At 47.5% G+C, this 19693-nt stretch overlaps 2 protein-coding genes and 1 long non-coding RNA gene across 5 annotated transcripts in view; all 3 read left to right on the plus strand.

Moving 5' to 3' along the window:
• MRPS15 (mitochondrial ribosomal protein S15) overlaps window positions 1-2545 on the plus strand; it is a 6874-nt gene extending 4329 nt beyond the window's left edge. The window contains exons 6-8 of the mRNA XM_035019084.1: window positions 547-605; window positions 1868-2059; window positions 2389-2545. Of these exons, the coding sequence (XP_034874975.1) occupies window positions 547-605; window positions 1868-2059; window positions 2389-2526 (389 nt within the window). The 3' untranslated portion in view covers window positions 2527-2545. The remainder of the gene's footprint in view (window positions 1-546; window positions 606-1867; window positions 2060-2388) is intronic.
• A 4183-nt stretch (window positions 2546-6728) lies between these two features.
• OSCP1 (organic solute carrier partner 1) overlaps window positions 6729-19693 on the plus strand; it is a 25556-nt gene continuing 12591 nt past the window's right edge. The window contains exons 1-4 of one of the 3 annotated variants that reach the window (XM_035019087.1): window positions 6872-6936; window positions 9047-9119; window positions 14812-14966; window positions 19099-19266. In XM_035019087.1, the coding sequence (XP_034874978.1) occupies window positions 14835-14966; window positions 19099-19266 (300 nt within the window). In that variant the 5' untranslated portion in view covers window positions 6872-6936; window positions 9047-9119; window positions 14812-14834. Of the gene's footprint in view, window positions 6937-9046; window positions 9120-13598; window positions 13705-14811; window positions 14967-19098; window positions 19267-19693 lie in introns of those variants that run through there. The other 2 variants (XM_035019086.1, XM_035019088.1) reach the window with 2 other exon arrangements.
• On the plus strand, window positions 10097-13513 carry LOC118019683. The gene is made up of 3 exons (XR_004681719.1): window positions 10097-10127; window positions 10851-10880; window positions 13474-13513. It is a non-coding gene; the product is annotated as an uncharacterized LOC118019683 (long non-coding RNA).

The following is a 19693-nucleotide window of genomic DNA, read 5'->3' on the forward strand; positions in this document are numbered from 1 at the left end:
CCTGCTTCTCCCTCTCCCACTCCCCCTGCTTGTGTTCCCTCTCTCGCTGTGTCTCTGTCAAACAAATAAAATCTTAAAAAAAAAAAAATGCTATTTGCTATGGTCAGGGGATACCTTTATAAGATTAAGGAACATTCCGGGACACCTGGGTGGTTCAGTCAGTTAAGCAGCTGCCTTTGGCTCAGGTCATGATCCCAGGTTCCTTGCTCAGCGGGGCTCAGGTCCTCGGGCTCCTTGCTCAGCGGGGAGCCTGCTTCTCCCTCTGTCTGCCACTCCCCCTGCTTTTGCTCTCTTTGTGTCTCTCTGACAAGTAAAAAAGTAAAAGCTTTAAAAAGATTAAGGAACATTCCTTCTTAGGGTTTGCTTTCTGAGGGAAAGATAATCCAAAGTCTTTGGAGATCTTGAAATTCAGAGTGCTTTGGGAATTGTAGAGAGCTTCACCAGAGCATTGGTGATTGTTATTCCTTGAGGTCTTAAAACATAACCCAGGCCCGGGCCCTTCCTTCCTCTGTGCCAGCTCTCATCCTCTGTGGTTTGTGGTTTCAGTTGTTGCCTTGACTGTCAAGATCCGCAATTATGAAGAACACATGCAGAAGCATCGAAAGGTAAACCTTAGGCATCGCTCACGGCTAAGCACCAGCAGCTGGGGGAGAGGAGTCTAAGAGGTTAAGGGCCCTGGGTCCAGAGAAGCAGCTGGAGAAGCCAAGTGGCTACAACACCAGGGTGCCCACCCCTCAGCTGCAGTGGGGAAAACATTTCCCTCCTGCATCCAGTGGGAAATGGGAGCCTTACAGGGCAGCGCTGAGTGTCACCCATGGTCAAGAACACAAACTTCAGGACGTGGTCGCAGTGTCTGGCACGTAGTGGGTGCTCAGTAAATATTTCTTGAATATTCTTGGACTTGGTTCAAATTCTCAGCTTTGTCATTTCCACTAACCAGATGTGTGACTTTGGGGAAGTTACTTTACGTGCCCAAGCCTCAGTTCTCCTGTGTGTAAAGTGGGGATCATAGACGTACCTGCTGAGAGGATTGCGAGGACTATATGGAATAATAAAGCACCAGCATGGTCATGTGAAGTACTAGGCCTTGTGCTGAGTACTTCACATACATCAGCTCGTTTAACCCTTATAACTACCCTATTCCATTTTACAGGGGAATGATCTTGTAATGGGGTGATTAGGTTCTTTCTGAAGGCACAGCACTGGGAAATGATGTGCTAGGACTTGAAACTGGGGGTCTTGCTCCAGGGCTCACACTCTTAACCATGATGCCATATCCCAGCACAGCACTGGGCACAGAGCTGCTGTAATTAGGCAGCTGCAGGTATTTTTAACAAACGCACCATTGTAAGCCAGACTGGTCCCAGCACCATGCTGGGGTGGCACCTCTGTGTTCCCTGGAGCCGGCTGAGCCTGCTCTTTGGAGATGAGATCTTTGCTCATTCGGAGTGTGGAACAGCAGCCCCCCTGCAGAGGTCCCTCACAGAGGAGCCCCAGGCCTTCTCTGCACCCGAGCTGACGGTTGGCCGAGCTGGGGGGAGGCTGTGCAGGGGGGTGGGAAGGGAAAGAGCGTGAGATTCGGAGTGAGACCCGTAGACGCATATGGAAGACCTGACCTCACATAAGGGCCCTACCCTGCCCAGTTCTAGCACCTTATGTGAATCAGGTGGATATCTTTGAGCCTTTTCTTTGCCCTGTCTATAAAATGGGAATAACAATGACGATACCTACCACAGAATTACACTAATATTTGTGTCCGATTGTCGGGAGGTTCCAGTGAGAGGATAAGGTGACCGTCCTTTGTTACCGTAAAGTGGCATACCACTTATGTATATAATACTAAAAGTAACCCACCACCTCCTCACAGGACAAAGCCCACAAGCGCTATCTGCTGATGAGCATCGATCAGAGGAAAAAGATGCTCAAAAACCTCCGGAAGACCAACTACAGTGTCTTCGAGAAGGTATGCAAGGAGCTGGGGATTGAGTACACCTCCCCCGCTCTGTACCACCGGAAAGGCCACCGACGCTGGGCAGCCAAGAAGGCCCTGTGCATTCAGGTACGAGTCAGAATTTCTCTCTCTCTCCCTCTGCTACTCTGTCTCTCTCTCTCTCTCTCAGTCAGGTAAATAGATAAAATCTTTAAAAAAAAAAAATTGCTGCTTTGGCTGGCCCCGCTCTGGGACTGTGGTGGGGAGAGCAGCAGGAGGGTTGTCTGCTCCTGCCTGAGGCACGGAACTGGCCCCAGGCCCTGAGGAGACCCACAGGCCATCACCCCCGCGGAGAAAGGCTGGCGTGCCATCCAGGGAGGTCCGTTCCCGCCCCACCTGCGCCAAGCCGGAGGTGCTGCATAGGATTACAGTCTCTTCCTGCTCCTTTTCATCCCCAGGTCTTCCAGGAGGTACAAAAGCTCAAGAAGCAAAGAAGGGCCTTAAAAGCTAAAGCAGCAGCGGCCCGGAAACAGGGCCAGAAGAACCCAGAGAGCCCTTCCAAAGCTGGACCAGAGGCAATCAAAGAAAACCAATAAATTGTATTTGAGTTCTGTCTTTCTGCCTTAAAGGATAATAGGAGAGAAGGGGGGGCTCTGTGTGGCCTGAGGAGGAGGAGGAGGAATTTGTTCTTTCATTCAGCTCTGAGATCCCAGTCTTGTCGGAGGCAGAGCCTCTGCCCTCACACACCAGAGGACACATTCTCACAACACACCTCACACACACTCATGTAAACAGCACCCTGTGGTCCAGGTGACGTCTCTGCGGAGGTGAGGCCGAGCGCCCAGCTGCACAGAGGAAGTGGGGCCAGCTGACTGCCAGGCGAGTAGGCCAGCTATAAGAGCTGCCTTCGGGACTGGACCCTGAAGGATGAGTGGAAGTTCACCGGGCAGAAACAGGGTGGGAAAGCATCCTGGGCAGAAGGCATTGCAAGTGCAAAGGCAAAGAAGTCCACAGGTGCATGCCGTGTTCAAGGAGCAGTGGGACCAGGAAGTAAAGCTTGACAGGTAAGCTGAAGCTGGGCGGCGAGAGGCTTGATGTGCTGGCTGCCCTCTAGGGAGCGGGGAGACAGGGTTTAAAACAAAGGAGTGATGACAAGTCTGTGTTTTAGATGGTTAAGCAGTAGCTGTGTGGAGGGTAGATGGGAGGGGGAGACATCAGAGCAATTTATTGTTTGGGGGTCAGGGGTACTGGTGTTCAGATTGAGAGTCTGATAAAAGCTACAAGTCCTATCCCCAAGAAACTGCGCATATGCAAAACGTTCCTTATAAATTCTGGGGAGTTACGGATACCCCTTTTCCTGCAAAACTCACCCATCCACACCAAGTGAAATGTCAAGGCCTTGATGTCTGAGTATGCTTGGCATGTTTGAAGAACCCAAGGAAGACAGTGTGTCTAAAACTGAGTGAACAAAGAGAAGAGTAGGGAGAGATGAGGTCAGAGGGGAAAGCAAACACCAGATGATGATAGAGTTTTCTGGGTGTATTGGTCTGCTCAGGCTGCCATTAAAAACCATAAACTGGTTTAAACAACAGAAACTTACTATTTCAAAGTTCTGGACGCTGGGAAGTCCAAGATCTAGGTGCTGGTCAATTTGATTTCTGGTGAGGAATCTTTCTGGCTTACAGACTGCTGCTTTCTATGTCCTCACGTGCAAGGGGGGGGGGGGAGATCTCTTCCTCTTCTTATAAGGGCACTGATCCCATCGTGAGGACTCTACCTTCATGACCTCATCTAATTCATTACCTCCTAAAGGCCCCACCTCCAAATACCATCACGTTGGGGCTTAGAGCTTTGATACACGAATTTGGGGAGGTATACAAATATTCAGTCCACAACAGTGGGGAAAAGACTTTGGGCTTCATTCTGAGAAGAAAGCCAAAATGGGGGAAGGTATATTAAAGTGACATCCAAAACACAGTTGGAAACTTAGATCTGGGACTACAGCGAGACCTAAGCTAGAGAGAGGCTTAGGGGTTAGGTTTGGATGGTGATTGAAGCCATGGGTATGAGTAAAATTGCCCAGAGAAGGAGTGTAAACAAAGAAAGGGCATGTCAGGATGGGAAGGATGATCTTAGGAGCAACTGAGGGTCTGGCGGGGTGGGGGGGGTTGAAGTAGGGATAGAACAGAGCGTGGGGTCCTGCAGAATCAGAAGTGAGGGGGCGCCTGGGTGGCTCAGTTGTTAAGCGTCTGCCTTCAGCTCAGGTCATGATCCCAGGGTCCTGGGATCGAGCCCCGCATCGGGCTCCCTGCTCCGCGGGAAGCCTGCTTCTCCCTCTCCCACTCCCCCTGCTTGTGTTCCCTCTCTCGCTGTGTCTCTCTCTCTCAAATAAATAAATAAAATCTTTTAAAAAAAAAAAAAAAAAAAAGGAGATGAGAGGCTCAGTACTGCAGACTTGCTGTTCAGATGTCACCTCCAGGAACAGGGAAGGCCCTTTATGGGGCAGGACTTTGAGTGGACACAGCTACGTGGAGATCCCGCACTGAGGGGCCAGGTGCCATCATTTAGGGGGACCAGTGGAGAAGGTGAGAAAAGGGACACCATGGAGCAGGCACTACAGGAAAGGCATCATTGTAAGTGCTGCCTTAGGCACAATATCTCATCTCCTTAAAGCCACCTTCCTCATCCATCCACCCCATATTGGCATGATTATCCTCATTTTACCATGCGAGAACTAAGGCTCAGAAGTTAGGTAACTTGTCCAAGTTCACACAGCTGGTTAAAGACAGGCCTGGGAATCAAGGCCACATCTGTCTTTACTCCATGCCTGTGTTCTGCTCATTATACCACACTGCCTAGGGGCAAAACATGACCTGAGATGCTATGGGCGGATTCTATGCTATAGCATACTAAAATGCCTTTAGCAATCAGGCAGGTCATGTATGAAGACCAGGTATAAGATAGTGATGCCTGGGTGGCTCAGTTGGTTAAGCGACTGCCTTCGGCTCAGGTCATGATCCTGGAGTCCCTGGATCGAGTCCCGCATCGGGCTCCCTGCTCGGCAGGGAGCCTGCTTCTGCCTCTGACCCTCCCCCCTCTCATGTGCTCTCTCTCTCTCATTCTGTCTCAAATAAAAAAAAAAAGATAGTGATGCTAAGCTGCTTGATATATCCCTATCCTAGTTATTGTCCCTTTTAAAACTGCAGAGACCAGACAAAATCAAATCAAAGCCTTGGACTGCCAGCTGTCAACTACTGTATAGTATCCAATGGTGATATGTTGGCTAAGGGGAAAAAAGTCTTCATGGTAAAGCAGTTTCAGTAGGACAGAGAGAGCTGAATCCTAGCTGCAGTGACATAAGGAGTGAAGATGTTAAGGAAATTCAGGTTGTGAATGTAGACTACTCAAAAACTTGGCTGGGAAGGAAAGGGGGCCAGAGAAGGTGTGGGAACGACTTGAGCTTGGCAAATGTCAGGGCAAAACTGTGGTGGTAGGTGTGGTTAGGAGGAAGAGGTGATGTTCCATTGAGGGGGCAAAGCTGATGAAGTAGATGAGTTCGGCTGGATTAGGGAGCAATGAGGGAGTGCTGAAGATGTCTCTAAAAAGGTAGTTGGAGGGGCATCTGGGTGGCTCAGTACGTTAAGCATTCAACTCTCCATCTCAGCTCAGGTCTCAAGCTCAGGGGTGTGAGTTCAGGGTCCATGTTGGGCTCCACACTGGACATGGAGCCTACATATAAAAAAAAATAATAAATAGAAAGGTAGTTGAAGTCTGAGTGGAGAGTCTCGAATGCCATGTTGAGGCATTTAAACTGTGATCTGGCAAACAGTTGGGAGCCACTGAAGGGATTCCTCATATTGACAATGGCAACTGCTGAAATTTAGCCTAGCAGCCGGTGCCTGTAGTAGACAGAAAAGAGCAGTAACACGGAGGAACATACTAATGCAGGCAGAAAAATAAATGAGATCAATGTGAGAACGATTTTGGAGGAAAAAGCAGAAGTAGTGACTGATAACTGATAATAGCACCCAGGGAAACACAGTTGGAAGCCAAGGCCCAGATTTCAAGCCTGAGTGGCTGGAGGGAAAGATGTTTTGTAGGTTTTAGAAGTATTGAAATTTACAGAAATGGTTGCTCATCGAAGTAAAAATGTACAGCAGATTATAGGAAGGTGATGCTGGAGCTCAAGATGGGGGTAAACTACAGGACGCCCTCAAAGTAGAGAAGTAGGTGGGAGGCCTGCTCAACAACGTGAAAGAGCTTCGGAGAAGCCCCAGCACGCGTCCTGCGGGAGCAGGACAGACAAGAACAAGCCTGGTTTGATTCACTCCAAGTAGCTTTTAGGAAGGAAACGCAAACTCAAGGACTTCCGGCCCTCCCCCCATTCAAAAGAAAAGTCCATTATTTTATTGAGCGCCTTCGTGGCATTTTGCACATCTCATGGATTCCCCTCTGCACCCATGAGAGGTGGGTCACCCCTCCACGTTCCGTGCCCAGAGTCGCACAACTAGGAAAGGGCGGAGCCGGGATTCCACCTCAGGTCCGGCCGCCCCGAGCTCGCTCGGAAGTTCTGCTCGGGCCTTCCTCGTTCTCGGGCCGGGGGGGACGGGAGGATGTCGGGCGGACCTGCTGGGCCAGGCCCTGCCGCTGCCTCTGCCTCCGCGCCGGAGGGAAAACCACCGCTAGAGCAGAGCCGGGGACCCAGCCTACCGCGGAGGCCGCTGCCACCGGCCCAATCAGCGTCCGCCCCGGGCGCCTCCCAACAAACGGCCCGCTGATTGGCTCGTTCTGCCATCCGCCGCGTTGCCCTGGCAACCAGGCGACCGGACGCGGAGGCCGGCCTCCGGCTACCCAGTCCCGTGGCCCTTCGCCTCCTCTGCCCTCATCTGGCACCATGTCGCTGCGGACACTACCGCTGCTCTTCTTGAACTTGGGCGGGGAGATGCTTTACATCCTGGACCAGCGGCTGCGGGCCCAGAACATCCCGGCAGACAAGGCCCGCAAAGGTGAGAGGGGCCCGGCCCGCACAGCCCACCCCACGCCCGGCAGCCCGTCCCCCTCCCCGCCGCCGCCGCCGCGCGCGCAGCCGGAGCTCCACAGCCAGGCCCCCCTGCAGACTGACCAACACCCCTGCGCCCCGCGCTCCTGTAGCCAGGGACCTTTCTCACAACTCCACGGCGCCATCCGCTCAGGGCGCCTCGGGAGTCAAATTCCCCAAAAGATGTTTTCACAGCAGAAGGATTTAATACCCGCGCTAGGGTATATTATTAGGGAACCTGACACACGCACACACACACACACACACACACACCATTTCCTCATCCCCTCAAATTGGAGAGATGATTTCCCTATCTCTCTTGACAACCAGTCCCTCCCAAATGTAGGAGACCGAGCTGCCCACCAGCTATAGAAACAGTTTGCTAGTCCAAGCAACCTCTTCCCCCCGCCCCCCACCCCAACAGGTGCTGATTCTCCTGTCCTCTGCATGGTATCCTCCATGAGCCGGAGGCCAGTTTTGCTAATTTCAGAAGCTATTTCTAGAAAGGTGGGGTTCTGAAATAACAGATGAATAAGAAGACATAAGAAAGTTACGTTATTCCCTTCACAATTATTGGAAGAGAAGGCAGTTCTGGAAATAATTATATGAGAGCTTATAAAATGCAAAATCTGTCACCCATATACACCACATCTAATCTCCAGAGAAATGACCACCCAGAACTCTCTGCCACCATTTTCCTCTTCTTTTCCTCCCTTCTCAACCAACAACTGCTTTCACCAAGTTTCCTGGGATTAAGTACGGAAGAAATATATATTTCAAGGTAGAGAAAGATATGGTATAAAGGTAACTGACATGACCCCAGATTAAAAATGTATTCTATCCAGCAATCCGTATGCTCAACTGATGTTAAACGTACATATTCAGATGTTAAGCATACATATTCAAATATTCACTATTGTGTCTGTGCAATTGAGTCCATGTCCATGCACGAAGAGATCAAAAGAACCCACTATCCCATACCCCCTCCATTCATTCTGCACACTGCTGCCCATGAGCGTGCTAAAATGCAAATCTGTCCATACTCCCTGCTACTGAAAACCCTTTGTCAGCTTACACTGATGTTTGGATGGAGACCAAGTCTTTGGCAGGACATTTCAGGGCCCTTGCTGACCTAATCTCTCTCCACCTCTGCAGTCCCACCTTCCACCACTGCCCGCCTCCTACTTTGTATCCTAATACCAAACTGCTTATAGGCCTACATTTAAAACATGTTCATTCACGTTTCCATGCTAATAATCCCCATTCTACCCCAAAGCTCCCATTTCTATGCTAATGGTTCCTCGTCCATTCTGCATTATTCAGCTTGAGAATCAGCTCCTTCAGGAAGCCTCCCCACACCGGGAAAGGGTCTGAGAATACTCCCATAGTACCCCATGCATGCCTCTCCCTATCTTATCACTGGCCAGGTTATACTGAAATGGTCTGTGGGTGTCTCCCCCGCATGTGATTATCATCTTCATCTTTGTACTCCAGCACCTAGCATAGTGTCTAGACCAGAATAAATTGGTGTTCAGTCAGTGTTTGTTGAACTGATGATCTAAATTGGCTGTTTTATATGATGTTGCCGTTTCTTCCTCAAGAGGGTTCTGTTTTCCTTGGCACACATGTGTTGTCATTGCATTTGGGCTAATGGCACCACTGAGCTGACCTTGCACTGGTGGTCTGCATCTTAAAAAACGGTATAAATTAGCAATTAAGAGCATACTCTCTGCAGCCATGCAGTCGGGTTCCAATTCCAGCTTTGCCCTTTAACTAGCTGTATGTCCTTGGAGTGTAACCTCTTTAAGCCTGTTTCTTTTTCCATAAAATGGGCATCATACATACTCACAGCAAAGTTGTCAGAATTGAATGAGATCATGTTTTCAACATGTTTAGCACAATGAGTGGCAGGTGTTGGCTTTCAAGAGGGGGTCTGGGCAAGACCCTGTGAATATGAAGGGACTGGTTTCCTTTGTCTTCAGGAGCTACAGTTCTTCTGGGTTTGCTAAATACAGCTTTAGGGAGTTTCAACCATTTTTAGTAATTCACATTCACACACTCTTTCCCCCCTTCCACAGTTTAGATGAGTGTCAGACATCATGTGAGATGCTGGATGGAGCCTGAGCCAGCCCTTCTGTACATTCACTGGAGGTAGGGCTTTGCATCAGTCTCGTCCAGTAACTGCTTCTAAAACCGGGGGACATATCTTCCTAACAACACCAACATTTATTAAGCACTTACTGTCTACCAGGGACTTCTCTGAAGACTTTAATCCCCACAACTATACTATCATGTAGGTAATGCTATCCCTATTTTACAGATGGGGAAACTAAAGTTAATTTGCCTGGGGTTACATAGTCAGTAAGAGGAAGCGTAAAGGATTTGAACCCAGGTCATCAGGCTCCAGAGCTCACACTCTTAGCCAGTATGTCCTTAAGTGCTACACTATACTTCCATATTTGGGGGGACTGTATCAGAACCTTTGGGGGTGCGGGGAATGGGAGGTCGGGAAGAGAGGGGGAGCCCTGAAGAAATTGTCCAATGGACCCACTGATTTTATGAAAGAAATGACAGAAAGTAACTGGCTCATGGGGACTCGTAGAAGATAGCGAGAAAACAGGGTGGAGAGTGCAGGATTCAGAAAGCTGGGAAACACCCATCTATCCCACCATGTAGAGCTGGTGTAGCTAAAGGAGCCGCTGTGACAGTTGCTGGTGCACAGAGGCCTATAAAACACGAGACACTGTAAACGAGTCCCCCGTTGATGCTGTGAATGGAAACCATATTTCTTCAAGGTGTTTTCATTCTCTTACACAACTAATTGGTCTGGAGGCCATGCCGTTCCCACGAGGCCATTGCAGATACTGCAGTTTTTCACCACAGTGGAGGCCTCTAGTTTGGCATTCAACAGAAAGGAAGTGCTCTCGCCATGGGGCAACTTTTGAGTGTTGCATATGAATATTGTCCCCCGTTTTAAGCAATAGCAAGAATAATAAAAGTGCCTTTGCCTCACTCCAGTCCTCTTAAAAATCCTCATAAATAAAACCCTATTACATTTTGTTTACATTCCTCATTTTACAGAAGGGGAAACAGACACACAGCCAGTAAGTGATTTTTCCAGGAGGAGCAGATCACAGTGAAGTACTGAGCAACCAAATGGTGGTGAGGTTCTGTTTTTATTTTTCTAGTTCCAATTTAGCAGGCAGCTCTGGATAGCCTTGGGCCTTCCTCCCACTCAAAATATAACTAAAGTGAAATTGGCATAAGCAAGTCATCTGGAAAAATAACAGACAGACAGAACACGGTTTACTTTCCCCGGGATCCTCGGGAGGACCGGGGCGGGAGCGCGCAGCACTCCAGCGACCTCTGCTGGAGCTGAGCGTCATTGCCCTCAGGAGGGCGCCAACGCGGGACATGCTTTTGCCAGCTCAACAGCCGGTAGCCACTGTCCCTTAGAGTACTTGAGCCCCTTGTGGCACCACCGCCCCGGTCCTCCTGAGTCAGATGCTTAACTGACTGTGCCACCCAGGCGCCCTTGTAAAGCCTTCCTTTGAATGAGGTGTATTCTTATAGCATTAGAGAAAATGACTTCTCGGGCCTTTCAAGATAAACCCAGGGGAGCTAGTTCCGGGTTTCCTCTCCCACGAGGTTCCTCTCGGGAAGGTACAGCCTCTCCAGGGCTTTTTGGGAACTTGTTATTTACCCGTCATCCTTTTCAAAGTTTCAAATGGAAGGCAGAGAGTATTTGCATTAGACATTAATGCAAACATGCAAAGTAAAGTTTCATAGACCAGATCATTGGAATTTCTATTTTTAAAGCCTCCTTGAAAAGAATGTTCTTGCTTCATGAACTGGTGTTTTCTTTTTATATGCTTCATGTAGATGAATGGACAGAGGTGGACAGAAAACGAGGTATGCTATCTCTGGGCTGCATGCGTTCAGTCTGCATCCACAGGCTCACTCGGTCCTTCATCATTGGGCTTACTGGGGGACCACCCTAAATATGTCTAAGAAAGACACAGGCGTGAGTTTCTCTTTAGCCAAGAGACTGGTTGTACGTTGGAATCTCTTACTTAAATAAATACAGCATGTCAGATGAAAACCAAGCACACTTTGGCCGAAGGACCATATGGCACCTGAGGTATTTGTCCTTTCGTCTGTTCCAAGTTTTGCAGGGCATTAGCTACACTTCTGGGTCGGCTGCCCTATTTGATAGTCCTTAAAATAATTCTGTGACAGTATCGTGCAGCCAAAGAATTGTGCTTCGACACCAGGGCTCCTCCCTGAGCCATTCTGCTCAGCACCCAGAGATCTCTACCGAGCAACGGAGGGACATGGAAGCAGGTGGCTGCATGCGAAGCGCGCATGCGCTATGGCCTTGTCGTGCCGAATCTTCCATTTTCCCTTCACCCACGACTAGCAGCAAACTTGAATAAAACCTTAGCCTTTCTCACCCTTAAATGTCGCAAGGACCTTCCATCACTTGACATTTGGGTGCAGTTGATGCATGTCATCAGCCATTGTCCTCAATGTTTTCAATGCTCTCAGCCTACCAAGTGTGCTGAGGAGATGACGCGTGTAATATGTAAGAGCACGGGCATTAAAATCAAACACCCCATCCTAATTTCACTTCCACCACCAGCTGTGTGACCTTGGACTTTAACCTATCTAAAACTCAACGTTCCTCCTTGATAGAATAAGGAGAATAATTCAGAGTTGTCTTGGGGTTTAAATGAGAGAATGCATTGAAACTTCTAAGGCCAGTGCCTGGGACATAGTAAGGATTCAAAAGCCGTAACCATCCAGAAGTAGTAGCTTCTCCCTTTTACCCTGGGTTCCAAATTGCATGTTCCCCAAAACAAATGTATAGCGGAGGTAGCTGGCAAAAACTCAGTTGCTTTCATCAAGAGAATTATTTCATCAGGCCAGGCTCAAAGAAAAACCCAACTGAAGTGCTTGATACACTTTTACTGACTTTTACCATTTCCTGTGAGCAGTTTTTGGCCCACCTCTTGACGCAGGGCAGAATTTCAGGCAAGAGGTATGGATTATGAAGGCTGTTAGCATACATAATTGAATCATTGGAATTTATTTTAACTTAGGCATGACAAAATAATGAGGAGAAACTGACTTCAGAACCCAGGACGAGCAACCTTATCTGTTAAGAACTCAGTTACTAACACTTCTGATGCAACTGTGAAAATTTATTTCCTTCCCTGCCCTTAGTCTCTGTCCCTCGAAACCTGGCTCCTAGTGCATTCCTGCCTCATGAAATTATGCAAAGCTCATGCGAGTGCCAAAAACTAACACCAAGACTGACTGACAGGTCTGCTTAAACCCATTTCTCAGGTTTAACTTAAATACGACCTGGGCTACTTCTCTAGGGCAGGGATAGCTGCCAGTTCCGCTTTGTGCCCTGGTGTTCATCTCACGTCTGGTACAGATTTAGGCCCACCTCAACCAAGTGCTAGGTAAAGCACAGGGTAAGACGTAAACTTGTCAATTTGTGCCCCCATAGTCTTTCCAAAGACTTAAATTCGAGAGGCGGGAGCTCTGGGTACCAGGGCCCAATCATCAAACTGCCATTTCCTCTGTGGGGTCATTTGTGTTCACTGCTCGGCCCACAGGGACAGGGCGTGCTGTACTCTTAACGACAGGAGAACTTTCTGGTTGTTAGGGTGCAAGGAGCCGTGATGATATATAGCCTATTCACTTCCCAGGGGGAAAGGCTTCATTTTGCTTTTTACTTTGCCAGAGTGACTAACAATCCCCCTGCAATTTTCTTTCTTTTAGAACTGATGTATTTGAGTCTAAGCTATATTCACAGATACTGCTAGGGACTCTTAAAAGACTCTAGAGAAATGGCTCAGCACCCAGGCGAATAGCAGCTTCCGAAAGCATTGACATAATCGGAGCTGATGCGATCCTTCAACTGGAATTCTTCCTCTTGGGCACTCCTCTTTGCCCTACATAAATCTGTAGAAAGTTCTTCAAATTCTTTCTCTCAATGCCTTGTGTGTGGCTTTTCATTTGTACCTATTTCCTTGCAAATTCTGCATTTGATATAGGCTATGGTAAGAAAAAGGTAGAAAACCCAGTTTCTTACCGGTCCTTGCTTGCTTAGGTCAAAGACAAAAGACCATTCATGAAGCAAACCCAGAAAAGTTCCTATGTCTCCAAGCTGTCCACACTGGGGAAATGTTAGTGCACATTAAGGGCAAGCTGCGATGGGTTCAAATTGTCAGATGTGAGAGACAACCTGTGTTGGTAATGGATTAGGTTCTTCCTCACAAAGAGGATGGAGCCTCAAGTAAAGTCCAAGGTCAAGTGTGAGTTCAACACATCTGTAGGGAGTCAGTCATTTAGTTCTTTTGTGTCAAAAGGTGGGGAATCCCCTCCCCTCCCTCTAAATTTAAATACAATGAAGAAGCTCCCCCTTCTCCCCAAAAATGCTCTTTGAGATGCTTTTAATATTTTATTTGTTTGTTTGTTTGTTTATAAGTAGGCTCCACACCCAGCGTGGAGCCCAACACAGGGCTTGAACTCACCACCCTGAGATCAAGACCTGAGCTGAGATCAAGAGTCAGACTGAGCCACCCAGGCGCCCCAAGATTTTATTTTTTTTAAGTAATCTCTACCCCCAAAGTGGGGCTCAAACTCACAACCCCACGATCAAGAGTCGCATGCTCTACGAACTGAGCCAGACGGACACCCCAATGCTGGCCTGGCCCCCAGGGTACTTCTATCAATTACTTAAAGCTGGAGAGGTTGCCTGAAACCATGACCTGAATGAGCCACCTTGCCTTCCGTCTCTAAAATACACGGTCACAACCAATCACCTGGTGCAACCTTTGGCAAGAGAGAGGGGCATTTGTATCCTTCAGTGATAATCACTCATGTTTAATATTTGATTTTGTATAATTATTGTAAATTATCAGTTTCCTTTCAAATTTTAATTACCGTGAATGTACATTCTCAGCATCCTTATCCTGTCACCCTTAGGCCAGGATATATCTGGCTTAATTAAGAATAATCTGTGTTCATACATACCTGTTCCTATTTCTTGTACCAGAGGGTTTTCCTAGCCTTCAATTAATATTATTTGAGTAGCACAAAATATTGAAATGAACAAGTGAATAAAGAACTAGAATTATAGACACTTTGGTTTGCACATGCCTTAGGATTTTTATTCTCACCAGATGGAAATTTTCCATTTGAACAACAATATGAGACACATCACCATAGTGTAATATCAATATTATAGATCAAATGTAGAAATTAAGACATTCTAAAATGGTGCTGATCTGAAGTACATGTTTGTAGAAACATTAGAGATATTTTCATCTCTCACCAGTGGGTAGACTTGTCTATTTTCATGAAATGTTTTTTCTTTAAAAAGAGTCAATTACCGTTATTGGTTCCACTTTTATGAAATTTAATTTTAAGTAAAAACATTATAGATTAGCTAAACAAACCAAAAAAAGAGCAATGTTGTTTCTCATTTTAAGGAAGAGATCTAATCTAAAATGTTCATAGGAATTTTTTTAAAGAAACATCTCCCCTATCATCAAGTGAGATAATGTATGTGCAAAAGTGGTTTGTAACCACTGAAGCACATTGTCACATTTATGTTTGCTCAGAGACAGTCTCATAAAGCACTCTGGACCCTGCTTTCTATTGGGATACCTGTGTGGTTTCTCCTGAGGGAGCAGATCTCACCAGCACATCAGCATCCCCACTCTGCATAGACCCAGCTCCTGCATTCCATTCATATACAGAGAGCATTTCCTGAATAAAGCTTCCTCCAGTACTTGCTTAGCTGTATTCTCTCTTGTCTCTACAGTTCTGAATGACATCATCTCAACCATGTTCAATCAAAAGTTTATGGAGGAATTGTTCAAACCGCAAGAGCTCTACTCCAAGAAGGCCCTGAGGACTGTCTACGACCGCCTGGCTCATGCTTCCATTATGAGACTAAACCAGGCCAGCATGGATAAGGTGAGCAGAGAGCTGCCTCTGTCCCCCTGGTTGCATTTCTTGTACCTTTGGTGCATGAGCACAGACTGGGTCAAATGAGATGATGTATGCAGTGGTGCCTCGCCAAAAAAAGACACTTGTAAGTATCAGTTGTTGGTATTGAGTTCCAGAGTTAGAAAGGACCTCAAGTCATCCATCCCAACCCCTCTGATGTTCATGTCGTTCCACCTGCCCAGAGAGAGAGCTGGTGTTCATGCCCATATTCAGGAACACACACCTCGACCCAGTGCAAGTGCCTATCCCTAAAAACTTTAATTCTGCTTCAGAACAAATCTCAGCTCTGTGATGAGGAAACCGGGCATTTTTAAAGCAAATTCAAAACTGCTCAGTCTTTACTTAGAACATGAACATATTGGGGCACCTGGGTGGCTCAGTTGGTTGGGTGTCAGCCTTTGGCTCGGGTCATGATCCTGGGGTCCTGGGATCAAGCCCGTGTCAGGCTCCCTGCTCAGCAGAAATCCTTCTCCCGCTGCCTCTCCCCCTGGCTCGTGTTCTCTCACCACACTCTCTCTCTCAAACGAATGGATAAAATCTTTAAAAAAAAAAAAAAAAAAGGGAACATGAACATATCTGTTTCTTTCTTTCCTTCTTTTTTTTAAGATTTCATTCATTTATTTGGCGAGAGAGAGCTCAAGCACGGAGAGTGGCAGCCAGAGGGAGAGGGAGAAGCAGGCTCCCAACTGAGCAAGGAGCCCGACGTGGGGCTCGATCCCAGAACCCTGGGATCATGACCCCAGCAGAAGGCAGACGCTCAACTGACAGAGCCACCCAGGTGCCCCTGAACATATCTGTTTCTTTGGGACACAAATTATTGGGGCATTCTGCAAAATCTCCTATTCAAAAAACTCTCCTGTTCAGAATATAGGTACTCCCCTCTCCCTGTATGGGGGCTATACTCAGTGACTTCCTTCCAAAGGGACAGTATGGAAAGGGAAGAGAACAGCTGACTTACAGTGGAAAAATGACAAACACTATAAGGTCAATGACAATGGTGGTAAGTCACATTGGTTGTGTGTACCCTGATATAGTGTGATGAGGATAGCACTCTACCTCTGTGGTCTTCCTCCTAAAAACCCACACCCCATTCTGATTGTGAGAAAAACGTCAGAGAGATGGGGCATCTCGGGGGCTCAGTCGGTTAAGCGTCTGCCTTCGGCTCAGGTCATGATCCCAGGGTCCTGGGATCAAGTCCCACATAGGGCTCCCTGCTCATGGAGAGCCTGCTTCTCCCTCTCCCTCTGCTGCTCTCCCTGCTTGTGCTCTCTTTATGTCAAATAAATAAAATCAGACAGATAACATTTGGAGGTCATGTTACAAGTACCTGACCAGTACTCAAAACTCTCAAGGTCGGGACGCCTGGGTGGCTCAGTTGGTTAAGCGACTCCCTTCGGCTCAGGTCATGATCCTGGAGTCCCAGGATCGAGTCCCGCATCGGGTTCCCTGCTCAGCAGGGAGTCTGCTTCTCCCTCTGACCCTCCCCCCCTCATGCTCTCTCTATCTCATTCTCTCTCTCAAATAAATAAATAAAATCTTAAAAAAAAAAACAAAAACTCTCAAGGCCACCAAAAACAAGGACAGTTAGAGAAATCATTACAGCCAAGAGAGGCCTAAGGAGACCTGATGACTAAATGTAACTGGGGTCCTGGAACAGAAATAGGACATTAGGGGAAAACTAATGAAATCTGAATAAAATATGGACTTCAGTTACTTTTAATATAGCAATAATAATAATTTTAAAAGGATTCATTTTTTAGTTCCTCCATTATGTGAATGTTTGTAAGTCCTGAGGACTGACAGTGAGTGCCAAGTATACAAAATCCGTGCTCACTTCCGGCTGGTACCTGGCAACCTCAGGGAGCTGTCTCCCTTTAACTGTGCCCTTACCTCCTCTCACTTATTTCTGGAAAGCTCCTTTATCTCCTTGAGCCTCCACTTTCTAATCTATAAAATGGGGATAATAATAGCTTTTTCATCAGTTTCAGGAGGATTAAGTGAGAAAACATAAAACACGTAGGCCTGGCACATAATAGATGTTCAATCAATGTTAATCATCTCCTCTGCTGCTTGCTCTTCTTCTGCCTTTGAGAAGGTTTAGGTTTCCATGGAGAAAGGACACAGAATTTGGAATAAAAAAATCTGGTTTCAAGTCTTAGCTCTACCATACTAGCTGTAGACTCAATTTACTGAATAACTCTGAACTTTCATTTCTTTGTCTTCTACCTGGTTTTATCCTTTATTCCTCTCATGGGGTCCTGTCGACAACAGGTGCTTAACGTGTGATAATGATGGCAGAGAGTCCCAAGTCTGTATCTTTAGTTTTATACATTCCGCCCCCACACACCCCAGGGTGTTCCTGGGTATTCTGCTTTCCAAATGAAATATTTAGCTGCATGTTGGAGAAATGGGATCATGTAGAAAGTTCTAGCAAATGCCTTAGGATCTGAACATCCTGAGCTCAAAGCTCATCCTGCCATTTATTACCAGCTGTGTGAAATTAAGCAAGTCCCTTCATTTTTAAACTGGGGCTAGCATCTTCGTCATAGAGTCCATGTGAAGATTAAATGGGACCAAACAAGGTGATGTATGTGAGTGCGCTCAGCACTACACTCCGTGGGTGTAGATTATCCTCCATCCTGCGTCAGTCATGCCCTAGCTTCTCTCCCAGACCGGTTCCTTCCACCCCCATCCCCCAGACTGCCCTGCCACTGTCAGCATCGGCCTTCTCCCAGGCACTAGGTGGAAAACACTGTGGTCATTTCATTTTTATTTTATTTAAAGATTTTATTTATTTATTTGAGAGAGAGAATGAGATAGAGAGCATGAGAGGGGGGAGGGTCAGAGAGAGAGGCAGACTCCCTGCTGAGCAGGGAGCCCGACATGGGACTCGATCCCGGGACTCCAGGATCATGACCTGAGCCAAAGGCAGTCGCTTAACCAACTGAGCCACCCAGGCACCCCCACTGTGGTCATTTCAGACAGCCCTCATCTTCAGCCCCAAACCTACTCAGGCAGTCGCCATATGTGACAGTTGGTGTGAACCTATGCCTGCAGCCTTCTGCTTCCACAAAACCTATCTTGACCACTTTGGTCCTCACCAGTGTCTCGCCTCTGATGGTTCGTGGACAGCCAGACCGCACGTGGGGCATGCTGATATCTCATTAAGGATTGTTCACCATTTAAAATTGCTCTTACATGGTTGTAGGATTTCACACTTGCCACATGCACACATACTCTCCCCTTGACTCCTCTCAGCAGTTTAGCAACGACAGGAAATTAGGGAGTAATTCTTTTAAGATTGTATTTATATATATACTTATTTATTTGAGAAAGAGAGCTCGAAAGGGGAGAGGGAGAATGAGAGAGAAAAATCTCCAGCAGACTCCACACTGAGCAGGGAGCCCAGACTGTGAGATCATGACCTGAGGCGAAATCAAGAGTTGGCCACTTGGGTGCCTGGGTGGCTCAGTCGGTTAAGCGTCCGCCTTCGGCTCAGGTCATGATCCCAGGGTCCTGGGATCGAGCCCCACATCGGGCTCCCTGCTCCTCAGGAAGCCTGCTTCTCCCTCTCCCACTCCCCCTGCTTGTGTTCCCTCTCTCGCTGTGTCTCTCTCTGTCAAATAAATAAATAAAATCTTTAAAAAAAGAACAGTTGGCCGCTCAACCAACTGAGCCACCCAGGTGCCCCAGGGAATATTTTTTACAGATGAGAAAATTCAGGCTCAGAGAGGCAAAGGGACATGGCCAGGGCCATCCACAACACATCGACCACAACAGCAGAGGGCTGGTTTTTGAACTTGCTCTCCCTGAGGCCAGCACCCAGTCCAGGGCCCCACGGCTGCCAATACTGTTCCAAACATGTTCCTGTCAGCAGCATACGTAAGCTGACCAGAAATCCTGGCTTTCCCGGGAATGCCCTGGTTTATACCTGTTGTCCCAGTTTCATTATTCACATCATCCCCTTTTACACTCTTGGTTTGAGTGATAACCGACATGGTCACCTGAGCTGTATGAGATGCCCAGAACTGGTTTTCAGTAAATGCTTGACTGGACGATTGTGTGGAGGTGCTGATGTCTGCTTCTATTTTTTGTGCAGCTGTATGACCTGATGACCATGGCTTTCAAATACCAAATACTGCTGTGTCCCCGGCCCAAAGATGTGTTGCTGATCACTTTCAATCATTTAGACGCCATCAAGGGTTTCATCCAAGACTCCCCAGCCATCCTGCATCAGGTGGAGGAGACTTTCCGGCAGTTGACTGAAGTAAGCGGGGCGCCGGTTCATCACCTCTCAGCCCCATTCTTGTTCTCATTCCCCTGTTAAAAACAGCCAGATTCGGGGCACCTGGGTGGCTCAGTCGTTAAGCATCTGCCTTCGGCTCAGGTCATGGTCCCAGGGATTGAGCCCCGCATCAGGCTCCCTGCTCCGCGGGAAGCCTGCTTTTCCCTCTCCCACTCCCCCTGCTTGTGTTCCCTCTCTCTGTCAAATAAATAAAATCTTTTTTTTTTTTTTTAAGTTTTGTTTTTTTTCTTTATTCTTATGTTAATCCCCATACATTACATCATTAGTTCTAGATGAAGTGTTCCATGATTCATTGTTTGTGCATAACACCCAGTGCTCCATGCAGAATGTGCCCTCCTCAGTACCCACCCCCAGGCTAACCCATCCTCCCACCCCCCTCCCCTCTAGA

Source organism: Mirounga leonina, unplaced genomic scaffold (genome assembly GCF_011800145.1).
Source record: "Mirounga leonina isolate KUSES-001 unplaced genomic scaffold, KU_Mleo_1.0 Mir_173, whole genome shotgun sequence".
In the NCBI taxonomy this organism is placed as follows: Eukaryota; Metazoa; Chordata; class Mammalia; order Carnivora; family Phocidae; genus Mirounga; species Mirounga leonina.